The 21813-nt window shown below is 43.5% G+C and overlaps 5 protein-coding genes across 5 annotated transcripts; 2 read left to right on the top strand and 3 right to left on the bottom strand.

Moving 5' to 3' along the window:
• Window positions 1-1416: 1416 nt before the first annotated feature.
• On the top strand, window positions 1417-2484 carry PKNH_1329000 (ribosomal protein L15, mitochondrial, putative; the record flags this gene model as incomplete). The annotated part of the gene is made up of 1 exon (XM_002260690.2): window positions 1417-2484. The coding sequence occupies one exon, from the start codon at window positions 1417-1419 to the stop codon at window positions 2482-2484; it is 1068 nt and encodes a 355-aa protein (XP_002260726.2).
• Window positions 2485-2834: 350 nt separating this feature from the next.
• On the bottom strand, window positions 2835-3461 carry PKNH_1329100 (conserved Plasmodium protein, unknown function; the record flags this gene model as incomplete). The annotated part of the gene is made up of 1 exon (XM_002260691.1): window positions 2835-3461. One exon carries the CDS (start codon window positions 3459-3461, stop codon window positions 2835-2837), a length of 627 nt encoding a protein of 208 aa, XP_002260727.1.
• A 1303-nt stretch (window positions 3462-4764) lies between these two features.
• On the bottom strand, window positions 4765-6885 carry PKNH_1329200 (diphthamide biosynthesis protein 2, putative; the record flags this gene model as incomplete). Its single annotated transcript, XM_002260692.1, has 1 exon — window positions 4765-6885. The coding sequence occupies one exon, from the start codon at window positions 6883-6885 to the stop codon at window positions 4765-4767; it is 2121 nt and encodes a 706-aa protein (XP_002260728.1).
• A 671-nt stretch (window positions 6886-7556) lies between these two features.
• On the bottom strand, window positions 7557-14300 carry PKNH_1329300 (rRNA (adenosine-2'-O-)-methyltransferase, putative; the record flags this gene model as incomplete). Its single annotated transcript, XM_002260693.1, has 1 exon — window positions 7557-14300. The coding sequence occupies one exon, from the start codon at window positions 14298-14300 to the stop codon at window positions 7557-7559; it is 6744 nt and encodes a 2247-aa protein (XP_002260729.1).
• A 1311-nt stretch (window positions 14301-15611) lies between these two features.
• Window positions 15612-19029, top strand: PKNH_1329400 (CPW-WPC family protein; the record flags this gene model as incomplete). The annotated part of the gene is made up of 16 exons (XM_039113535.1): window positions 15612-15681; window positions 15853-15892; window positions 16118-16134; window positions 16227-16359; window positions 16470-16570; window positions 16679-16770; window positions 16919-16957; window positions 17056-17071; window positions 17198-17283; window positions 17438-17506; window positions 17673-17781; window positions 17909-17977; window positions 18193-18251; window positions 18480-18582; window positions 18773-18826; window positions 18953-19029. 16 exons carry the CDS (start codon window positions 15612-15614, stop codon window positions 19027-19029), a joined length of 1134 nt encoding a protein of 377 aa, XP_038969913.1.
• Between the last annotated feature and the right edge of the window lie 2784 nt (window positions 19030-21813).

The following is a 21813-nucleotide window of genomic DNA, read 5'->3' on the forward strand; positions in this document are numbered from 1 at the left end:
GTTGATGGGAAAAAAAAAAATAAATAAATAACCCTAAGATGGCCCCACCCTCCTCTCACATCCTTTAGCAAGCATTTCTCGCATTTAAAGGGGTAACATGTGGCGAGGGCGTCAGCAGGAAAAATGCGCAAAAGGCGGCAGTGAGGGGAAAATATCCTCACGCAGTTTTCATTCCCACTTTAGGGGGGCGAAAGGACCATTTATTTTTGTTCTTAACAAAGGTTTCCCAGCAAGTTGGGGAATACGGTTGGTATGTAAAAGTAAAAAAAAAAAAAAAAAAAAAAAAAAAAGAAAAAGAAAAAAAACAGAGAACAAAAAAGAGGATAACCACCATGACGACAAGAGAACAGCCGCGCGCTTGGTCCGATGACACATCAGAAAAAGAGTCATCTTCAAGTGGGACGAATAAACTTGTTTCTCACTGCTCATTTCCGAGTGCGTCACTAGGCGAAGCGCGCTCCCCTTTTTACCGGTCCTCCTCGTTGCACTCTGTAATGGTGAACCGCCGGATTTGCCAAAACGGGCGCGCGATGAGCAATCGTATGGGGCACGTATTCCACTGTGACGCTCCGAGAAAAAAAAAAAAAAAAAAAAAAAAAAAAATGTTAACCCGTTCAACTGTGACATTACTTCCCCCAAGAGTTCCCCCTCGATATGGTCATCATTCCATTTCGCCTAACTAGAACTACACGACAGGCAGAAACCCACACCCCGAGCCTGCAAAAGTGTACTCATGTTACGCCTGTACTATGCATACCCAAATAGTTTGCCGTGGTAGCAAGAGCATCGGCCAAACGGTGTTCCTCCCTCGTGCCTGGAAGATGTCCCAAAGTCCAACACCTGTGTCAATATAAGTTCGCACTGGGGAATGTGCGCTTGGCACACCCCCACTGCAAATACACCTCAACGAACTTTGCCTGGGGCTCCCTCTCCTTCGAATAGGAACTGCGGAATGGTAGCGAATGGGCAAATATGTTTCACGCACTTTTAATGTTTTCCAAACTGCATGGATGGAACTACATTTGCAGAATTGTGCATCCGTCCTTTGTATGCTGATGATTGGGAAAATCTGAAATATTTTTTTTTTTTTTTTTTTTTTTTTTTTTTTTTGCCCTACCAAATGGCTAGCTGGCGCAAGTAATGCACACAACAAACATATCTGTGGAAACCATTTTCATATCAATTCTACAGAAATGTGGGCACACCTTTGGGACAGTTTTGACACTACATTGAGTGTTTCCTAGAGGGAGGTATTCCATGTACATATGTTTACATATATAGAGGGAGATATATAACTTCGCTGAGCGACCCCATCCTCCTCTAGTCCAGACGAGTTCATTTTTTGGTGAGTCCCCCCCCTCCCCTTCCCCTTCCTCTTTTTTTTTTTTTTTTTTTTTTTTTTTTTTTTCCACGAACATGATAAGAAGCTGTAGAGCGGTGAGCAGCCTGACGCTGAGGAGGTGGCTGTTCGTGGGGTCCTCCCCCGCGTGTTATAAAGGACACATGCGCACTACAACAAACTTGGTGAGAACAAACCATGCGACAGTAAACCAAAGAGAAGATCGCCAAGACGCTGAAATTGAACTGAAGCTGGCGAAACATTTTCGAGAAGTGTTCCATGATGGATCAGAAAGGAACTTCGAATGTCACCCATTTAACAGAAGATTTGCCCACAGCAAGAAAAGCTTCTTCCCTATCGAGCCCAGAAACCTGCGTACTTTGGGTGTGAACAGAAAGAGAAAGAAAAAAAGGGGAAGAGGTGATAAGGGTCCAGGAAAGGGGATTAGAGAAAAACACAAGCATAGAAAATCAGGCAGACCAAACAGTCGTACCTTTGAAGGTGGACGAACTCCTCTCTACAGGAGGTTACCAAAGTGGCCCGAGGCATGGCTAAGTAGGCAAAAAAAAAACTTTGACTGCCTTAACCTTTCCAAACTCAGGTACTTTATTGAGAAGGGAAGACTTGATGTGCGATTCCCAATTACACAGAGACATTTGCACGACTCCAAATGCGTAAAAGTGAAAAATGGAGTGAAGCTCTTCAATGTGAATGATTATCCTTTCCCATACAAGATTGACATCGAAGTGGCCAATGCTGATCAGTCCTCCATCGATGTCATTAAAAAAGTAGGGGGAACTGTAACCATTGTCTATATGGAACGCGTAAATCTCAGGGCCCACATTAAGCCCTACAAATTTGAGGTTCTACCCAGAACGGCTAGACCCAATCTCGATATGATTCATTTTCTGGAAAAAATGAGAAGTAGGGGGTGCCTTGTTAAGTATATAAAGCCCTTGTGGTTAATTGAGGAAGAGAAAAGGATAATCAATGAGCTCACGGAGGTGGAGGAGAGCTCCAAACTGTGCCCCGAAGAAGCAGACTCCTGGGGGGATGCGCAGGATGAACAGAAGCGCCGCGAGAGGTTGCTCCGTGGCTACCGCCTGCAGAATACCACCATCGATGGGGGCCTCGACGCACAGTAATTCAGCGGGTAGTTGTTAGCTGGAATCGTTCGGTGTTACCATACAACTTTGCCCAATTTAATACACTTTTTTTTTTTTTTTTTTTTTTTTTTTTTGCCCTTTTTCAAATTAGTAACTACAAACGGGGTATCCGTTCTGCAAAAGGGAAGGAAATTCAAAGTAGACAAACGAGAGGGTTGTTCACCGAGGATGAACAATGGGAGCAAGTATGAAAAATGAGTGGGCCCTCAGGGTTTACGGGTTTACAAACTACAGAGGGTCAATCAAACACAAAAAAGATGGTCGACGAAACAAATTTCACACAAAGACATCATACGTTGACGCAACGAATGGCCAAGTCGCCATGCACCTCAGCGGCGCTGCCGAATGCCAGGGTTCTTCCTCTGGCCGTCCTCCAGGACGGACGACTTCTCCGATGTGTTTGCGTTCCCGTCGGTGGTGATGTCACTGTCCGATAGAAGGTCTTCCTCCTGAGAAGTTTCGCTGTACTTGAGTCCGCGCCCATCACTCTGTGTCACGCTGTTGGTGCACTTGTTCAGCGTTCCCTTCAGAACCATGATGGCTTCATATTCCTCATCGCTCTTCTTAACCTTCTCTCGATAATACAATATTAAATACGTGAAGCGGATGTAGAATACCCACGCAATTGAGCACAGTAGCAGGATCCAAAAGTTCCTCTGCAGTCGCATCTTTTTGAGGTACGCTTTGTGCACGTGGGGCATGTGAACCGAAAAGTCCAAACCATCCTTATCATCGTTATGCTTCTTGAGCTCTAAAATAGTAAAGGCCAACCGTAACAAAGCATAAAAAGAAATTAGGGATGACACAGATACGTTCACCTGGTATTTGTATATCTGGAAATTGATGCTTCTTTTTTGGATGGATATCGCTATACGCTGGAAGAGAGCCACCCCACTCAGCAACAGGCATGACAGCCCGATCCCCGCAGGCAGGAAGAAAAATGCAATGTCCTTCATTCCTGGGGGATGGCGAGGGCGCAAGTGGTCTCCGTGTAGGATGCCCCTGCAGGGGGGAATTATTACTAAAAAAAAAGAAAACACTTTTAAGGGAATCCTCACCCCGGAGGTTACGTCAGGTTACGTCAGGTCACGTCAGGTCACGTCAGGTTACGTCAGGTCAGTTCTTTTCAGGTCAGGCCATGTCAGTGTGAAACTTATTATCATTCCGCAAAATGGTTGACACATACGTGTGGGCAACCCCTGCACACGTCCCTCTATCACGAGTGTATCCTCAACGGGAGGGGGGCGGAAAGAATTTGATTTGGGCCCAACCTTCAACGCGGAGAAGCGCAGTTCATTGTTTTCCCTTTAAATAGTAAAGGACTGTTCCTTCGCACACGCTATCTATCCGCACGTTCGTGACGTTGCTTACATGCGCGATATTGGCTTGCGTTTTGGTTCTTTCTGGCTCCTTCAGGAGGGCTACATTACTGTTCTAATTTTGCTTTAATTTTGTTTTAATTTTATATTTTATATTTTTTATTTTTTTTATTTTATTTTATTTATTTTATTATTTTTTTTTTATTTATATTTTTTTTTTTCCAGATCGACAGGCGCCATGCGGGACACGTTGCCTAATAGTCACACGAGCCGGTGCCGAGTGAAACACGCCCACTCAAATTTGGTAGACCCGCCCCCTTTTACCCAAATGGAAGCTTAAGAAAAGAAGCGAAGAACGATTGATGGTCTCTCTTCGCTTTTCATTTTGGTATCGCCACTGTCACTTACACCATCGAGCGAGCATATAGCAGAATTACCAAACGACATTTTAACTTCACACCAGAGAGACGGCCTCTTCCATACATTAAATCGAAAAAAGGCACAACTGCACATGCAAGCTTTATCATATATGAATATTCTTCTGGTGGAGAGAGGAATTCTCCGCGTTTCCCTTCCATATTTCAAAAAAAGAATTAAGAGGCGCAATCTGCTACAGAATCGGCCTGGACAAGATTTTCAGTTGAATTTAAAAAATATGGGAAAAGCAAATAATTGAAGCGGCACAAATGGCGGAAGGAAAAATTGAATACCTTTATGCCCTGGATATGAAATAGGCACAAGGAAGAGGACGGACAAAAAAAAAAAAAAAAAAAAAAAAAAAAAGAGATTAAAAAGATGAAAAAGAAAGAAAAATAAAAAATGACCAAATGGTAAAAAGCAAGACCACTCGGGGTAGGGGCTCCCCCCCCCCCCCCTGGTTTGTGTTTCTGCGTTTCCACCTTTTCACGTTTTTTGCATTTTTGCAAACGTCCCGCCCAGATCAGCCGCAAAAGCGCAAGTCAGACTCATAACGTTGAGCTATGCCGTCGTCCCCAGGAACGACCTCCGGCACGGTGTCTGTGTTGTAGTTCATTTCGACGCCCCTGTACTCCCTGGACGTATTCTCCACTAAGGTTTCCAAAAAGTACTTACACATGGGCGACCTCTCGTCAAAGGTGGTTATGAATTTCTTCTGTTCTTCCACCGGGATGGGTAAGGATGGGTCCACGAGGGGGTGGCATGCTAAGAGGGATTGACTTGTCCCAGACGACCCCTCAAGGGAAACCGATGGCTCAGGATCCCCGCATTCGACATCAGTGCCTTCTTCTAGGGCGGTGCCACTTTGAACAACCCCCTTTCGAACATCAGCCAAACTGGGGGACCCACACTCGAGGGACCACAGCAGGTACTTGCCCCCCCGTAGACCATCCAACGAACGCCGAACAGATGGTATATCCAACAAGTGGAAAAACTCAAAGAGATACCTGCACTGCCATTCCATATATCCATATGCAATAAAAAACTCACAGGGGGTTATTATTTTCTTGGAAAAATCAGGTAATTCAAGGAAGTTCTTCTCAGGGCAAGACAAAAGAATATACATTTCTATATCGGAGAAATTTTCCAGTTTAGGACCATTCAATTTGTTAGTAGCAATGGTAAAGCATTTCTTCCCCCTCGATCGTAGAATATAACTTAAGCAATTTTTCAATTCTCGGTTCTTTTTTAAGTTTACGTTGGCCATTAAAATTCCAAACGTATCCACCAGCTTGCACTTTTCTATCAGGCTGTATCTTTTCAGTAGTAGTTTATCCAAATCTTTTTTTGTTTCAAAATTTGAAATTTCATTGCTTCCGTTTCCGTTTGCCCCGAGATGTTTTCTTCCCTCCTCTTCGTATATATGCACCCTATCAGGGTAACCTTCATATTCTAGAATACACCTGCGCTTTAAGTTTAAATTTCCGTTTGTAAAAAGAAATAAATTGGTTCTTTGTTCTTCCCCCTTGGTTAGGATCGTACCCCATGGAGGGCACATTTCCTCCTTCCGTATTACTTCATAAATTAATGTCCCCATTTTCTGGCTACTCAGAACCCTTATCATAAGCCTACCACAGAAGAAGGCGTACTTCCCCTCGAGGTCTTCTTCCGCCTCCAGCTGCACATAATTCCTGTGATCCCCGTAGCAGTTTTTTCCCTGCACGTTGTTGGCTATTCTGTTCAGGCACGCTATTACGTTGGTGTGGACCGCGTCGCTCTGAACTTCATGCGTCTGAACTCCATCGTTGTCTATAGCACCCGATTTTGTTTCACCCGCTTTTGTTTCACCCGCTTTTGTTTCACCCGCTTTTGTTTCACCCGCTTTTGTTGCACCCGTTTCTGTTGCACCCGATTTTGTTTCACCCGCTTTTGTTTCACCCGTGCCGCTCCGCAGGAAGGACTCTCCCCCCACGAGTCGCCCGTCCACCAGGAAAAGCGGCTTCATTCCGCTCCCGCAATCTACACCCCCTGCATCGCCGCCAACCTCCACAAAGGCGTTCACCAAGCGGGACATACAACCTGTGTAGCCCACGTCACACAGAACCATGCACACTTCACCCCTCTTGGGAAAGTTACTCTGTATGAACCCCTCCTTAACTGTTTTATAAAACGATTCCTCCTGTTTTCTCTCACTAAAAAAGTAAACTGACGGAATGGATGAAACTACTAACGACTGACATGATGGTCCATAGTGCAACAGAACATCTGCCTTCACATGTTCGGCACTTACGTAATCCTCGCAACATTCGTTCAGAGATGTGTCTCCTAAAATGTATATGTTAACTCCATTGGGGGTACTTCCAACTGTATTGTCTTCCTTCCCACAGATATATTCGTCTTCTGTGCGAGATTTTCCGCCACAACATGGGGTGATCATCCCCGTCGATTCGTAACTGGAGGGGAGAGGTGAACCACCTCCTTTGTCGAGCTCTCCCTTGATGGCATTTGAAAGGAGAAGCGAATCCTCTAGCATGCAGTCGGGCAACTGCACTGCCACTCGTTGGTAATTATTTTTCGAAATGATCCCCGCGGCTAATTCTACGTCGTACCTAGCACAGATGTCGCTGTTGTTCGGGGGCCCCATGGTTGCCACGGGGGAGGGGAGGAAAAAAAAAAAAAAGAAAAAAAAAAAAAAAAAAAAAAAAAAAAAAAAAAAAAAAAAAGGGGAAAGAGGGAAGGACCAAGCTGAGTAAACTAAATTAACAAGTCAAATGGAATGACGTTTGAATTGGTGAGGTGAAAATTTTGGAAAATAAAAAGTGTGGTAACTACCAAAGAATCGCCAACGAATTTGCGGCGCCCCGCAGAAGCGGCATATATCCACTTGTTGGCGGAAAATGCCCCGTTGCAGCGAAGAAGCTGTTGTGGTAATTTCCTGAATGAGCAAACAACAGGTGGAAATTTTACCTTAACGTCGCCTCAATAAAAAAGGAAAAAAAAGTTATAATAGAAAGGGAAAAAAAAAGGTATAAATAAAAGGTATAATAAAAAGGGCAAAAAAAAGGTATTAATAAGAAAGGCAAAAAGAGGTATTAATAAGAAAGGCAAAAAAAAGGTATTAATAAGAAAGGCAAAAAAAGGTATAATAAAAAGGGCAAAAAAAGGTATAATAAGAAAGGCAAAAAAAAGCGTTGCGTGAAATCGCGCATTACACGAAAGCGAGACCAGGGCCGCGTTGGCACATCGAACGGGTTGGAAAATATATAATGATATCTCCGTTTCAACTTCGCTACACATCCCCGCTGCTACCTTCCCTCATAATAGGTGCTGCCTAAAATACTCATAAATGGTAATGGCCGCGGAAACGTGGACGTTGAGCGAGCGAATGATTCCCTTCCCGGGAATTTCGATGCAGTGGTGAAGAAATAGAAGCACAGATGCAGGTAACCCCTCCTTCTCGTCACCCAAAATTAAGACCGTTTTTTCAGGGAAAGTAAAATTGTTCAGGGGGACACTACACTTGGTCTGCTCCAAGCCCACAATAGAATAATTCTTCTTCCTCTTATCCATTAAGTACTTGAGTATTTCTCCCTTTTTTACCTCTCCTATATTCATCCACTTATTTGCAGTAGAGGAAATTTTCTGGAATTGAAAGTCCTTCACTATATTAGCGTTATGAAGGATCAACTTTTGTACTTTAAATATTTCACATGTTCTACAGAGTCCAGCTAAATTTGGTATTTTATCTATGAGGGATGCCACGACAATTAATTTTTTTTTTTTTGTCTTGGTTTTGGCTAGCTGATGATAGGTCCTTCTGAATTCATTGTTCACTTGAATGATATCGCTGATTGGGTCGAACTTTTTCTGATAGTTCTTCCTGTTTCGTTGGAGTATGCCCTCCACGGAAGTTACATCGTAGGATGCTTCTCCATAGGGGGCTCCACCAATGGCGACCACTTCAACCGTTGCTTCTGCTGATTGCGCCTCTCTACGTTGTCGTTCCAGATCCACGTTAAACATTATAGCAGACATTTCCTGTTGGACTGTCTTCCTCACCGTGTCGATAAAGCTGTAGGACGCGACTAATTCGTAATTCCTAAGCACATGTGCAAATGTCTGTGCATTTGTTTGTGGATTCGTTTGTGTGTTTTCCTCAGTGAAATCCTCATCGAAATAGTTGTAGGAATAGTTGCACGCAGGAAGGAGGATTCGAATGTCTTCAAAGGGGGTTGGGGTCCAATGCCGAAACTGCGCCTTCATCTTTTTGCGAATTCGCTTGCAGTCCTTATTCTGTTTTATGTACGAGTATGTGCACTGGAAGAAGGGGTCCACTAAAATTTCCTTCCTCCCCTTTACAAAGTAGTAGAACGTGTACTGCGCGATACTCCTCACAAGCGCCGCATGGGAAGAACACAGAGCCACGATTCGAGTAACCAGTGCGACGAGGCATTTGCGAATGTATTCGGAGAAAAAATGGCCGCGTCGAGGGGGGGCTATCCTCTCTCCGTTGTTAGTCGCCCCTTCTGTTTGTTTTCCCCCTGTCTGTTTTTCCTCTGTCTGTTTTCCCCCTGTCCGTTTTCCCCCTGTCCGTTTTCCCCCTGTCCGTTTTCCCCCTGTCCGTTTTCCCAAATGATCCATCTTCTGCTTGCACCTTTTCATATCCTCGACAATTTTCTCCTTATCATTTTTGTTCCTCTTGACAATGTTGTTGATGATTCGCTTTATTTCCCTCGTGTCCTCTTTGCTGCGTCTCTTCTTCGTTTTCTTCTTCCTCGCGCCTAGGTGGGTAGCCTCCTTCTTTGTATCGACCACTTGGCTCATCGTAAATTTGCCGCTCGACAGACACACACGAGCGAAGGATGGATTCACATGCAATTCCTCAAAGGAGTAGTAACTAAACTTTGTCTTCAATAAAATGTACGAACATATGATCAGCGTACTCACAATTAGTTGTGTGTTTGAATTTCCATCGCTTAGGTTTCTCCTTAAGTGTGGATACAGCAAAACGAAGGAAGAGGAGCTAATTGACAAACAGAATAGCTCCAAGTATTGACGTGTGTTATTCAAGTGATCATCTTGAAGAAGTTGGATTACCTTTGAAACGAGCAACTTTCTTTGCGCCTTCTTTAAGTACTTGAAATATTTTGCCAAGCAACATAGGGTTTGTAATCCTCTCAACTGAATGTTGTGTCCACTGGACGAGGGTAATGGGGGGGCAGAACCTTTGGCCCCCGTTGCCACATACCCGCTGGGCACTGACCCAGATGACGAGACATTCTTGTTACTTATCCGACTCATAATTTGAAGAAGAAGCCTCGCGTACAACCTCCTGACGAGGATCCTACTTTTCTCCCTCTCCAGTTTTGCTCCCTCGCATACCTCACCGTCACGACTCTTTGAACCCGTCCAGGCGAGATAGCGACCCTCGAGTAAGCGAAACAAATTTATGAGGAACATCATAGCCAAGAGTCTAAGGAAGATAGGCGTGTGGCGCACCCGATAAAGTTCCTCTGGAAGAGCAATCTCTTCATTCCTTTCTATCTTAGATAAAAAGTAAGCACATATTTGTTCATTCAGAAAGTGGTGAAGAAGGATATTCGTCCTCTTCATCTTATAGTGGTCGTTTACAAAACTCCTTTTTAAATCCACCAGGACGAATTCTTTGCATACTAAAATGTCAACGAAGATTTGAATAAGTTTGTCTAGGTACTCACTCCTCACATGGATCATATCCTCGTTTTCGATAAGAGAAAAAATGAATGAAGAGAGAAAAGGGATCACAGCGCTTCTAACTATTGATAACTTTGTTTGTCCATATACCATAATTTTCTCCATATAATTCAGGAGGAGAAAGGGGCTCCTCTGGCCCCTTTGATCGGAATCCAAATTGACATTGATATTGGTGGCATCTCTACTTTCCGAGGGATGTTCTTCACTGTTACCTTCTGTATCTCCTCCCTTCAATGCTCCTACGCCACGATTCCCCGTCACCTCTGCATGCAAAGTCATGTCGTGCTTAACAATGAGTGGGTGGAATATTGTCATGAAGAGAAGCTCCAAAATGCGAGCCGGGTACTTGCACGCGCAACATCTATCAATAAGAATGTCGCTTTGCTTCAATAGGAGCGTTAGAATGTATGTTCTTTCTTCCATTCCTTGGGTGAAGCAACTTCCCATCGCAAGGTTTCCAAAAACGGCGGGGATGATAAACCGTCTGATTATCATATATACATACACCAGTTCCCCCTTGCACAGCTCAATGTCATTAATCACTTTCTTCGCGAAGGATAGCATGTCCCTCACGAAGATGGAGGAGATATCCGATGACACTCTGCACATGCTCTTGTAAGCGTATTTGTACTTATAATAATTAAATACTTCGCAATATTTGTTCCTATAGAGGCTTGTGCTTCCATCCATGTTTACATCCTTTCCTTTGCATTTCTCCGATGTAGACACCCCACAACCCATTTGACTCACCTCTAGATGAATGATCACCTCATTGGGAACTCGGTCCACTGGAGGAGTGAACAACGTACACGTGTTGGATAAAAAAGACAAAGCTAAAATGATCTGCGTGGCATCTTCCTGAGTTCCTCTATGGGAAAAATTGATGATGTAGTCGACACACTGGTCGTGTAGTGCCTTGGCCTGTAGATAGAACCGACCATTTTGTTGCACCAACTTGTGGTTATTCGGGAAGAAGTGTTTCTCCTTCTCCTTTATGGTTCCTTTCTGATTTTTATTAAGTAACGATGTCCTGTTCTCCATTTGAATATCGTACTCTCCATGGTAATAATCAACACCCTCTATGCATGTGTTGATGTTGTTTGGCAGAATATATTGGAGGGCATCCACAAAGGGGAGGAGCTCCTTCAGGGGAATATCCCCTTGGTGGTGATTATCAGACGAATCTTCCTTCTGTTCTTCAGACAATTCAGACGAGGTGTTCACCCCTCCACTGAAGAGATACCTTCCAGTCGTAGAAAGAAGATCCCTCATTACATTATCCAAACTGACCTCATCAAAAAGGTTGCCTACCCCATATTTGAAGACATAAAAAAGGAACCGATTCACTAGTTCGTCTACTTGTTGTCCTCCATGTCGACACAGGAGAAGGAGGTTTCCATTTCCTACATTTGTATGTAAGACCAACATAATAAAAAAACGCAAATACCCTAAAAAATACAGATGCTCATTGGACAAAAGGATGTGGTTAAAATGGCCAATAAAATGATTTAGGAAAACATGAGTTGTTGGATTCTTCATCGAAATGAAAGTTCCTTCCTCTTGGAGATTCTTCTGCTCACTGGATTCCATCATGTAATCCACATTTAATCTCAACAAGCAGTAAAACAACTTCATATTTTTGCAGAAAAAATCATCTTCGAACGTATTCAAAAAGACACAATAACTTTTAATGCTGGTAAATATATTAAGGTGGTGGTTCATTTTAACGGCGGTCTCCAACAGAAGCGTTAAGGTATCACTTCGTCTGCTTACGGGAATGTTCTTCACATTTTTGGAGATCTCCACCAGAACCTCATCCAGGTCATCCTTCAATGTGCACTGGTGGGTGCACATCGATTTTGTCTGGATGGAATTGTCCCCATCCAGACGACGCAAAGCCTCCAAGAGAGCCTCTAACACCACACGTATATTGACATGAAAAAATTTCATCCCTTGTAGACCAACCAGAAAATATTTAACCATTAAAAGGGGGTTCCTCTTCAACACTTTCTTCACGATCAGATTCTTCAAACGGAATTCATAAAAAGGAATGTCTCCTTTAATGAACAGCGTTGGTCTTATGCACTCATCGAAGAAAATGTGGAAAAGGAACGTGTCACTCATGCAGTCAAGTAGGATCTCTACATCGAGTGATTCATCCGGTTGAGTCTCCCCTCCGGTGGCAGTTCCTCCATGAACAGGGTTAGCCTTCTCTTGTGCTACCTCCCCTTCCTTAGATTTCCCCTCCATACATCCGAGTTCTTTCCTACCCATTTCTCCCCGACTTATCAACTGACAGAGGGCAAATCGAGTAACCGTCCCGTTGCTATGCCGAAGAAGGAGCCAAATCAGAAGCTCGGCCTGCCGCAAAATTAAAAAATCCGACAGATGCAAAAATTTCATTTCTCCCTTACCTATGTCGCTCTCTGCACAACACTCAAAAATGTGAAAGTCTAGATCGTCAAAGGGTGTGGGTGTGGCACCTACGATCCCCCCTCGATTGGCTCCTTCACGTCCACGAACACCGAGGTGAATAGTTCCAGTGTTCCCATGCCATTCGTCTGACAGTCTTGACGATCTGTTTGATGACCACTTGGATGACCGCTTTGATGACCCCTTCGATGACCCCTTTGGTGGTCCATTTTCCCGCCACTTGGCCTGGTACTTCCTCCTGATCGAACTGACAACACGCAGCAGACTAATCATCTTGTGCCAGTTCGCTTTCAACAAGTGGACAGAAAAGTTCTGCAGGCACCTTAGGATGCACGTGTACAGTTCCCATACCTCGCAGAATTGCCATCCTTCTTGCATCTTCCCTTTTTCCTTCCTTTGAACAACTCCCTCGACCGTAGTAACGATGCCATCGAACAGGTAGATCACCTTCTTCACAATATCTTCGCTCGTGTATGCCCTGTTATGGAGCAGTAAGAAAAAACGCACATCGTTCAAGTTGGCTTTCGTTAAAAAATTCACATGGTAGAGGTAGTCCATGTAGAGCACTTGGTACGTATACACATCGCTTAGAAGCCCGGTATCCGTCTCTCTCCACTCCTTCGCGTAACAGTTTGCGTTGTAGGCGAGGTAAGTTCTCATCAAGGGCGTCTTTTCTTCGCATGTCTTCCCCACACCTTCCTCCACAACTTCCCCCACACCTTCCTCCACAACTTCCCCCACACCTTCCTCCACAACTTCCCCCACGCCTTCCTCCACGTTTGCCCTCAGCTCTACCCCCGACCCGTTACTGACACAAAGAAACATCCGATCAGTTACTTCCAGACATACTTCCTCCATCTCGCACCTAGTGAACAGGTACTCCTTCATCGTATTGCCAAGATCCTTTATTATCACTTCGCGCATCGGGGGGTTCCTCACAAAAGGGAGTAGATGCAAAATGTTCCTCGCGATGTTCTTCACTTCAGGCATCAACCATATAGCGGTCCGTTCCGTGTTCTCACCGTCTGGATCGTTTTTCCCATTTTCATCGTTTTCCCTTTGTCCTCTTTGTTTGTATTGCCTGGTGCATTTCACGTCTGGGTTCCCCGCCACTCCACCCACCTCCGTGACCTTCCTTCCCACCTTCTCCGCCACCAACGAGAACAAGTGGCACAAATCCCTGAAATGAAATTTCTCATCGCACAGGAGCTCATCATAGGGGAGGCCCCCCACACACAGCACTTTGTCCGGTGTATCCCCCTCGTCTGCCAATCGAAATTCATCCTGCAACTCACTGCGAGACCGAAACCACCGTTGCACCTCTCTGTAAAAAAGAAAAGTTTCTTTGTTCTCTCTTACGTCTGTCTCCACCCTTCTCCTTATGCTCCTTAGTAAAAGGAGAAGAAGCTGAACGTTGCCGCCCGTGTCCCCTGGTTCCGTAGCTTCAAACGTTAAGACGAGCACATCTGTAAAGAATTTAAATAATATTGGATTGTTGAACCCGTTTGATCTGATCAGGTTAACTATCCAAGACATATCAATTTTGAGGAACTCTCTGCTGAAATATTTTTCATAAAGCGAATTTAAAAAAAGAATTAGCATTTTAATTTGCTCGAATTTTTTTTCGTCCAGTGGATTCTCTGCTTCGACTTGGCTAGCTATGTGGTTGCTTATTCCCATTGCCAGTTCCTTTTTATCCACATGCGCCATGAGAAATTCGCTCATGTCACAAAAGAACCGGTTCAGGTTGTCCTCCCGGCGTTCTACTTTCCCTGTTCCGATACGACAGAAACTTAGCAGAGAGTTTAAAACGTCTGTTATATCGCGTTTGCAGTTCGCCATCTTGAGAAGGATACAGAAAAAGAAGTAAAAGTGGGAAAAGCTACTTTTCATATGGGTAAGGACGCGCCCTTTTCCCTTTTCGATTTATGCTCCAGCAGTTGTGATCCTTCCAGGAGGCACATAATAATCCTATCTCCTGCTCCAACGCTTTACCTTTTCCCTGGCAGTCTTCACACAAACTCCACTGATTCAAAAACAATTTCAGCCGAGTGGGGTTACCTCATTACTCCATAAAGAACTATAATAAGTGGGCCACCTTTCAAATGCTACTGAACACATTTCTGGAACCCCCCTCACTCTACCTCCATGCCAAATGGGAAGAGAATATGAAATGATCAATTTGGCAACATTGGGAAATGGAGTAAACTTTGGTAACTTTTTTTTTTTTTTTTTTTTTTTTTTTTTTAATGTAATATCTACCCTGATTCCTTCCCTTTGTTTCTATTTCTATTTCTTTTTTTTTTTTTTTTTTTTTTTTTTGTCCCTAATGTTAGTCGTTCCCCCCTGCAGGTGGAAGTAGCTAGCCATTCCGAAATCGCCGGAGAGTGAATTTTCCACGGCATTCAAATAACCGTTTTTCAGGTGCTACAGCTATGTGATGTTATGTGCACTTGTTCTATCCAGGCGTTGGAGTCAACGTTGTGAGGAGCGTCCATGGAGTGAGCAATCCCCCATTTGCTACACGTCTTCCCGGAGTTTCTATCACCCTTCATCTCTTCATGGGGTAGCATTTTTTTTTTTTTTTTTTTTTTTTTTTTTTGCAAACCTACTGCAGGGGTTGGAGGGGTGGGGTTTCTAAGGGGAATGAATAACATGCCGTGAGAAAATTATCTATATGAAGTCTTCCTTCTTTGAGGTCTTCTTTTCGAATGAGTACAGTGGGTGATCGGCATAAGAAGGAAGAAGAGCCATACTGCTTGGTCTCCAATTCCATAGTGGATAAGTTTTTTTTGGGGGGAAATATCTCCTCAACATAGTTAACAATATTCTATTCGTTCGTTCCGTCCTTTGGCAAAACGTTGGCCGCACTTTATAGGTGTACGTACACACAAATCAGTTACGCATCCCACTGGGTTCTCCCCAGCCCCTTCGGACAGTTCCACAGAGGCAAGGGAGATTCACTTTTTACGTCGTTGCCTAAGCAAAACGACAAACACAGGATAAAGATTCACCCAATAAACTACTCTAACCCTGCGTAATACTGTCATAACGGGGTTACCAATCTGTAGCGTGTCTTTCCCATTTCGCCTTTTAGTGGCTTGCCTCTTTTGTCACGTCACTTCCGTACATTTGAGAAGGGACTCCCCTCACGCCAGGAACTGACAAACCAACTCAGTCCTCTTTTTCTTCTGACGAAACGTTATGGGTCCATTTCTTGGGAAAATGCTTAGGACGGTTCTCCTGTTCTTTTCTTTGTCGTCCATTCGGGGAGGTCCGATCAGAGGGGCAGTCCACCATACATGTTTCGTATTCACATGTCGAATTCACGTCCGCATGTATTTGTGTGTGCGTAGGTGATAACACGAGAGAGCCCCCTCTCGCCCACTGCGAAAAATTCCATCGCAATGGACCATAAAAGGAAATTCACCCATGCTCGCCTCAGGTATTTCCGAAGATGCATGGACCTGTCGCAAGGATTACTCGTATGGGAGTTGTCTCCACGAAAACTAAGCACGCACATATTGGGGAAGACGAGTGTCTTTCCCTCGGTCCTGAACCCGTTGTTCTGTACATCCTCCACAAAATGAGGAAGGGCAGTGGACATTCCTACGCACATGTATATATTCATGCCAATTATTATTTTATTTATTATTATTATTATTTTAATTTGTAATTTTTTTTTTTTTTTTTTTCCCCTTTTGATGAAGGCGTCCATGCGCAGAGGGTAAGTTGAGCGAATGAGTTGCACATTTTTCTTCACTCCTACATGTTCCCCATTTTACAAGCGCCCACTCCCCCTCTTACACACACATACAGGGTGGCACCAGGTGAACGCCTCCCGGGAGTGCGTTGCGCCGTTATCCTACCGAGGGCCCTGTCCTCGTTTCCTCCAAATGGAAAACAAAACAACAAAGAAAAGGTTGCTCGAAGGGGAGTGCCGTATTTTCTGGTGAGGCGCCCCACTACGGCATATATTTGTACCATTACTTCTCATGCTCCTGTTGTTGACCTTTTCTTTTTCTTCCTAAATGGTCCCTCCCCCCGCATATCCAAAAAAAGGCCGTGCCTAGACCAGTGCGAAAGGAACTACTCTCTCCAGTGCCCCGAACAGTGGGCGCCCGAGGATGAAAAGACGTGTCGACCCTTGGCCATTTATGAAGGTGAGGACAGGGAGATCTCCGGAGCAAATGGACAAATGAAGTCCAGAAGGAAGAACACCCCACCCGGTAAAACCTCACAATTGATATGTTCTCCCATACTTTTAATAGGAACGTGTCTTCCGTCCCACGATTTTTCCAATATGACTGATGCCCAAAAGGAAATTTGGAGCAACAAGTGCGAAACGGACTGGCCATGCATGGTTAATCACGCAAGTTTATATTCTGCATGGGGAATGTCTTTGTGTGGATATCCCCGTTCATCCCCCCCCACCCTCTCATCATGTGAAGGTGCCCCACCGATACATTGAAAGAGTTCCACTCATCTAATTCTTTCTCCCTGTTCCCAAGGCGTCGTGCAAGAAGGATTATTCTAGAGGATGTCCCCAAGTAATACAAGGATAAATGAGTCTGATTGGATAGGATTCACACTTTCATAGGGAATGTTAACAGATCAACAAGTTTTCTCTTTTTTTCTTCTTTTTTAGGGATGGACCAAAGAGAGTAACACATTGAGGAGTTCCGTTCATTCTCCTTTCAAACTGGGCACTTTTTTTTTTTTTTTTACATGGACATCTGTATCCCATTTGTAATTTTTTTTTTTCTTTTTTTTTTTCTGAAAAAAATTAGAGGATGGGAGCTGCTACGCCCCCGTCAAATACTCCGGACCATGTCTCTCCCGGATGTCTTTATTGAATGTGGACGAAGATATGAAGGTACGCCCGCGACCACACGGTGACACATCGTTACGTGTGCATAAGACGATAAGAAGCTTAGAACGTAGTGTTACATTGGGGGGTGAATACAACCAATCCTATAGAGACAAACAAGGATTTTTCCTTCCTCCTTTTTTCCTTTTACTCTGCAAAGGTGGCACTTGAAAAGTTGTGTAACGTTAGTTTTCCATGTGTAGAGACCTGCGACCTGGATATGAACGACGTAAGCAGAGAATGAGAAAAAAAAAAAAAAAAAATAGCGATTGTAGTTTTCACCATGAGGATGATGAGTGGCTCTATCCTTGCAAAGAGCATCCTTTTTTCTATATGGAAAACTCATGCGAGATGGGTCACCTTTTATCTTCATTTTTGCAATTCGCCTCCAATAGCCCTGTCCTACCGGATGGTTCGTAAAATCGGATGCCTTCGGAAATGCTCTGGCATGTCTGCCCCCAGATAACTACAGGGGTCCATGTGGGGAGGAGACCAAACTGATAGGTAATTGAACGTGTGAAGACGTTGATACAACTTCTCTACAACCTCCCCTTCTGAGAGCATAACGTGCCCACGACGCAATTCTCCGTAGCCATTTTTGTTACATCGTCCCGACTTCCACGTACTGAAGGCCTCACTAACTTGAAGTCGAAAAAGCGCATGGCATATGAGTGTGCAGTCAAGTGGCCCTGTTCTTCAGGTGAGAAACCTTAACCCGAAGAGGGCAAAAAGGCAGAGCAAAGGAACGAAAAAAAAAAAAAAAAAAAAAAAAAAAAAACGAAAAGTGAAATCAATTTATTCAAGCACACACACATCAACTGCCTATACAACGCTTTTGACATGTGGCATGTCATTCTTGCCTTTTTATCTCCCCCCCTAAATGCTCCCCCTTTTTAAACTTGATTTCATTTGTAGTTGCCAATTTGATCAACTACGAGCAATTCTGCCCGGATGGATGGACGAAGAGCGAACAGGTAGTGTCTCAGAGGGATACGTAGCCAAATTTGGGGGGCATCCCCCCCCCAATGCTAACATGCCATTGCCGCCTCCTAACAGTTGTGCAAGTTTAAAAAAATGCCATGCTTGTACATATGAAGATTAATGAAAAAGTAACACGTGCACATACTTGAGCAACATGGAGACAACTCATTTATTGTATTACCTTTTTTTTTTCTTTTTCGTTCCTTTGCTCTGATTTGTAGTACTGTGTTGCCCCCCACAATTATGTGGGTCCATGTGCGAAGAAAAAATTATTTGCAACATTCGAAAGGGGAATGAAAAAGGCTTACGCTGAAGAGTGTGATGGTTAAAAATTGTTCGCTTTTTTTTTGGCATAATTGTGTAGTCTTGTGGTCGCAAGACGCGCCGCAAGAATTCGTGTGCCAATTGGGGATCCTTTTTACACGTGTGCACCAGATTACGCTTACTTTTATGTTTACAATTTTTTTTTTTTTTTTTTTTTTTTTTTTTTATTCTGTTTTCTTCTCCTTTTCAGTTGAATGGCCCCTACTAGGGAAGGAAGCGCCTGTCTCATACCGGAGAGGATCGGGTAAGCGATCGTACACCATATCACTGTGCAACTCCCAATGTGTACCTCTTTCTTCTTTTTCTTACGATATGGCCTCACTCCACTTCAATTTCTGCCCCCTCAACGACAACGCGTGGACGTCTGCAGCCCTACGGAAGAGAAAATATAACATTGGTCCCGTTGAACCATTCACGGGGGCCATAATTTCCGGCACTGTGAAGTGAAGAGAAACCAAAATTTGAACCACATTCACATGGGATCATGTTGTCTGCTTATCCCTTCCATCGTGGAGAATTAACATTTTGTGCACTCGTTCGTCATTGCCTTATTTCAACGTCAGAGAGCCGTTTGGAGGTTAATTGGAAGATGGATTGATGATATATTGATTGCACACGTTTGTGCCTAGCTCTTTTTTTCTCTCCTTCCTCATTTGTTTGTCGTTCAACCCATTTGGACGCAAAAACTAAAAGCGCCCCACGGACCACACCCCACTGGGTGTAATTGTCGCTTGTCAAAATGGTGAACATATCCATTTCTTCCTTTTATTTTTTATTTTATTTTTGAGAAGGAGTGTAACCTAAACTGTGTCCCTCATATTGTATGCACTGTCAAGCCATCATACATGATGATTAAATGGAAGTAAAAACATAAGTTTTACCCTACGGGTGATGAGCTACTAAATTTTGTGATTAACCTATAGGGGTAAAAAGCTTTCTTTTTACATTCCTTGCCATGTAGATGGTAGGTAAGTAGCTAGCTAGCTAGTTTTTTTTTTTTTTTTTTTTTTTTTTTTTTTAATGTTAAATTTTTTGATCCATTTTTACCTGACCCATTCAGGAGGAAAAAAAATAATAAATAAATAAAATAAAGTAAAATAAAGGACATTAAAAAATTATCCTGTTTCCAAAAGTGCACACACATTTTGCGTTTTAAAATAGGGTGAAGTTGGCAAACGCAGAAGTGTGTCGTTAGGGTGGTATTTGCGCACCGAGGAAAATGCGTCCAATTGGCATAGAAACATAAAGTGCTTTTTAAAAGGCGCGTAAGACATGTTATCGCACTAAGCGACGCGACTCTGAGGAGAAGGCCGAATTGAAGAATATTGCAAAAAGTGGATAAGCTCAGCGGAAAGAACCTAAACAAATCGACCGGAACCCCCACGAAAGAATCCTTTGCGCGCTTTCCTCGCTATTTTATTATTATTTTTTTTTCCCCTTACTGCTCACATTTTCCGAAGTTCCTAGCCACAAGGGTAGGGGTGAAGCCGAACTAAGGAGTTGCGCTGCTACCGCTAGCCTCCTTTATGAACCCCGCTGTACCACTTCACGATGCCCCAACTTGTTTTCCTCTTTTCCTCTAACGTCTAACAATCGATTTCGAAAAAAAAAAAGGAAGATGAGCAAATAGCTGGGCGTCAGGGGGTACTTAAATAATGCAAAAATGGGGGGGAGCACAAGTAGAAGAGGAAGCGGGAAGAAGTGTTCCCCACAAATGGCTCAGAAAATAGCGACATTTTTCTACATTCTTTTATCGAAAAAAAAAAAAAAAAAAAAAAAAAAAAAAAAAAAAAAAATGCTTCCATTTTTGATTTACATAAACGTGTGTGCGGTGTAGAAAATAAAACATGAAGCGATAGAAGGTTTAATGGGGGGAAAGAAAAATACGAAATGTGAACAAACGAACATGCAGAAAAATCCAAGAGAGAATAAAAAGTGATAAAGTTAACACTTCTGCATGCACTTGTTCATTAACATACACAGACGCTCCACTCATTCGCCACCCACGCCCAGTTTTAAGAACCATTTTGCGAAAAGGAACACACGGCGAATGGGTATCCCACGGGTAGGGAAAAAAAAAAAAAAAAAAGAGCAACTGTGCGTGTAAATGCGCTAGAGTGTGCGGAAATTCACGGAAATGAAGGGGCATACCCACGCGCAAGTTCTGTGACTGATCATAGCTTTTCGTGATTTCCCTTAATTCATCATAAAAAAACAAACGAACGCTCCTACATACGGGTTACACGCAAAATGCCAAGGAATGCGCAGTCACCTGAGCAGTGATCGAAGTAGAATTAATCACGTCCAGCTGCAGAAGGGACCATACACCCCCCATACCCAATGCTCCTTTTTTTTAATAGCCCATGAAGAGGACACTTAAAACATTCGCTTATTTCTACAATTTTTCTTTTTTTTTTCCCCCCTCCTCAATTATTCCTACGGCTAGGTTTAAATTAAAGGGGGGGGCATAAATAGAGCTCCCATTTTTCGCCTTGCCTTTTTTTTTTTTTCAGTTTCCCTCTTTGCGACTGCCCTTGTCTTAGCGCGCGCATGTGCTGCGCTGCTATACTCTGCCGCTACTCTGCTGCATTGATGCATGCAGGGTGAAGCACTTTCCCGATGTCACAATTGCATACAAAGTTGACCTGTACATGTGCAGTGGCCACTTGCATGAGCAAACCTGCAACGGAAGGCAATCTTTCTTTCTAATCTGAAACACACCCGACATAATAACCGTGCACGTGGATTTCTCTACCTGGAAAAAAAAAAAAACAAAAAAAAAACGTTGAAGTAACGAAGTGATGATTGAGTGAACGAACGAAGCAACGAACAGGTGGAAGAACGGAAGAGCAAAAGAGCGAAATAATTTCCAGCCTATCACACAATTCCCTGTATTGGGGGTGTTGAAAAGAAAAAAAAAAGAAGCAACTCTCTGTACACCCCTCACGAGTGTCCAGGTGAATGTTACACCGTTTGAGTCATTTTATGGTCCACTCGGAGGTGGGCGAGAAAGGAAGAAAAGGGAGAAGAAGCTGAACAGAGAAGGGGACAAGCAACGAGAATAGCCACTTAGAAAAAAATTACGGACGGAGGGAAGAAACCTCTTGAAAAATAACGTGCACAATATGCCTACACATTTTCAGGAGGGTGTGCGTGTTTAATTTATTTATTTTTTTAGTTAGCTCCTGTGCGTGTCCCTTCGCGTGTGCGATTGGATTCCGACCAACACAA

Source organism: Plasmodium knowlesi (assembly GCF_000006355.2).
Source record: "Plasmodium knowlesi strain H genome assembly, chromosome: 13".
Classification (NCBI taxonomy): Eukaryota; Apicomplexa; class Aconoidasida; order Haemosporida; family Plasmodiidae; genus Plasmodium; species Plasmodium knowlesi.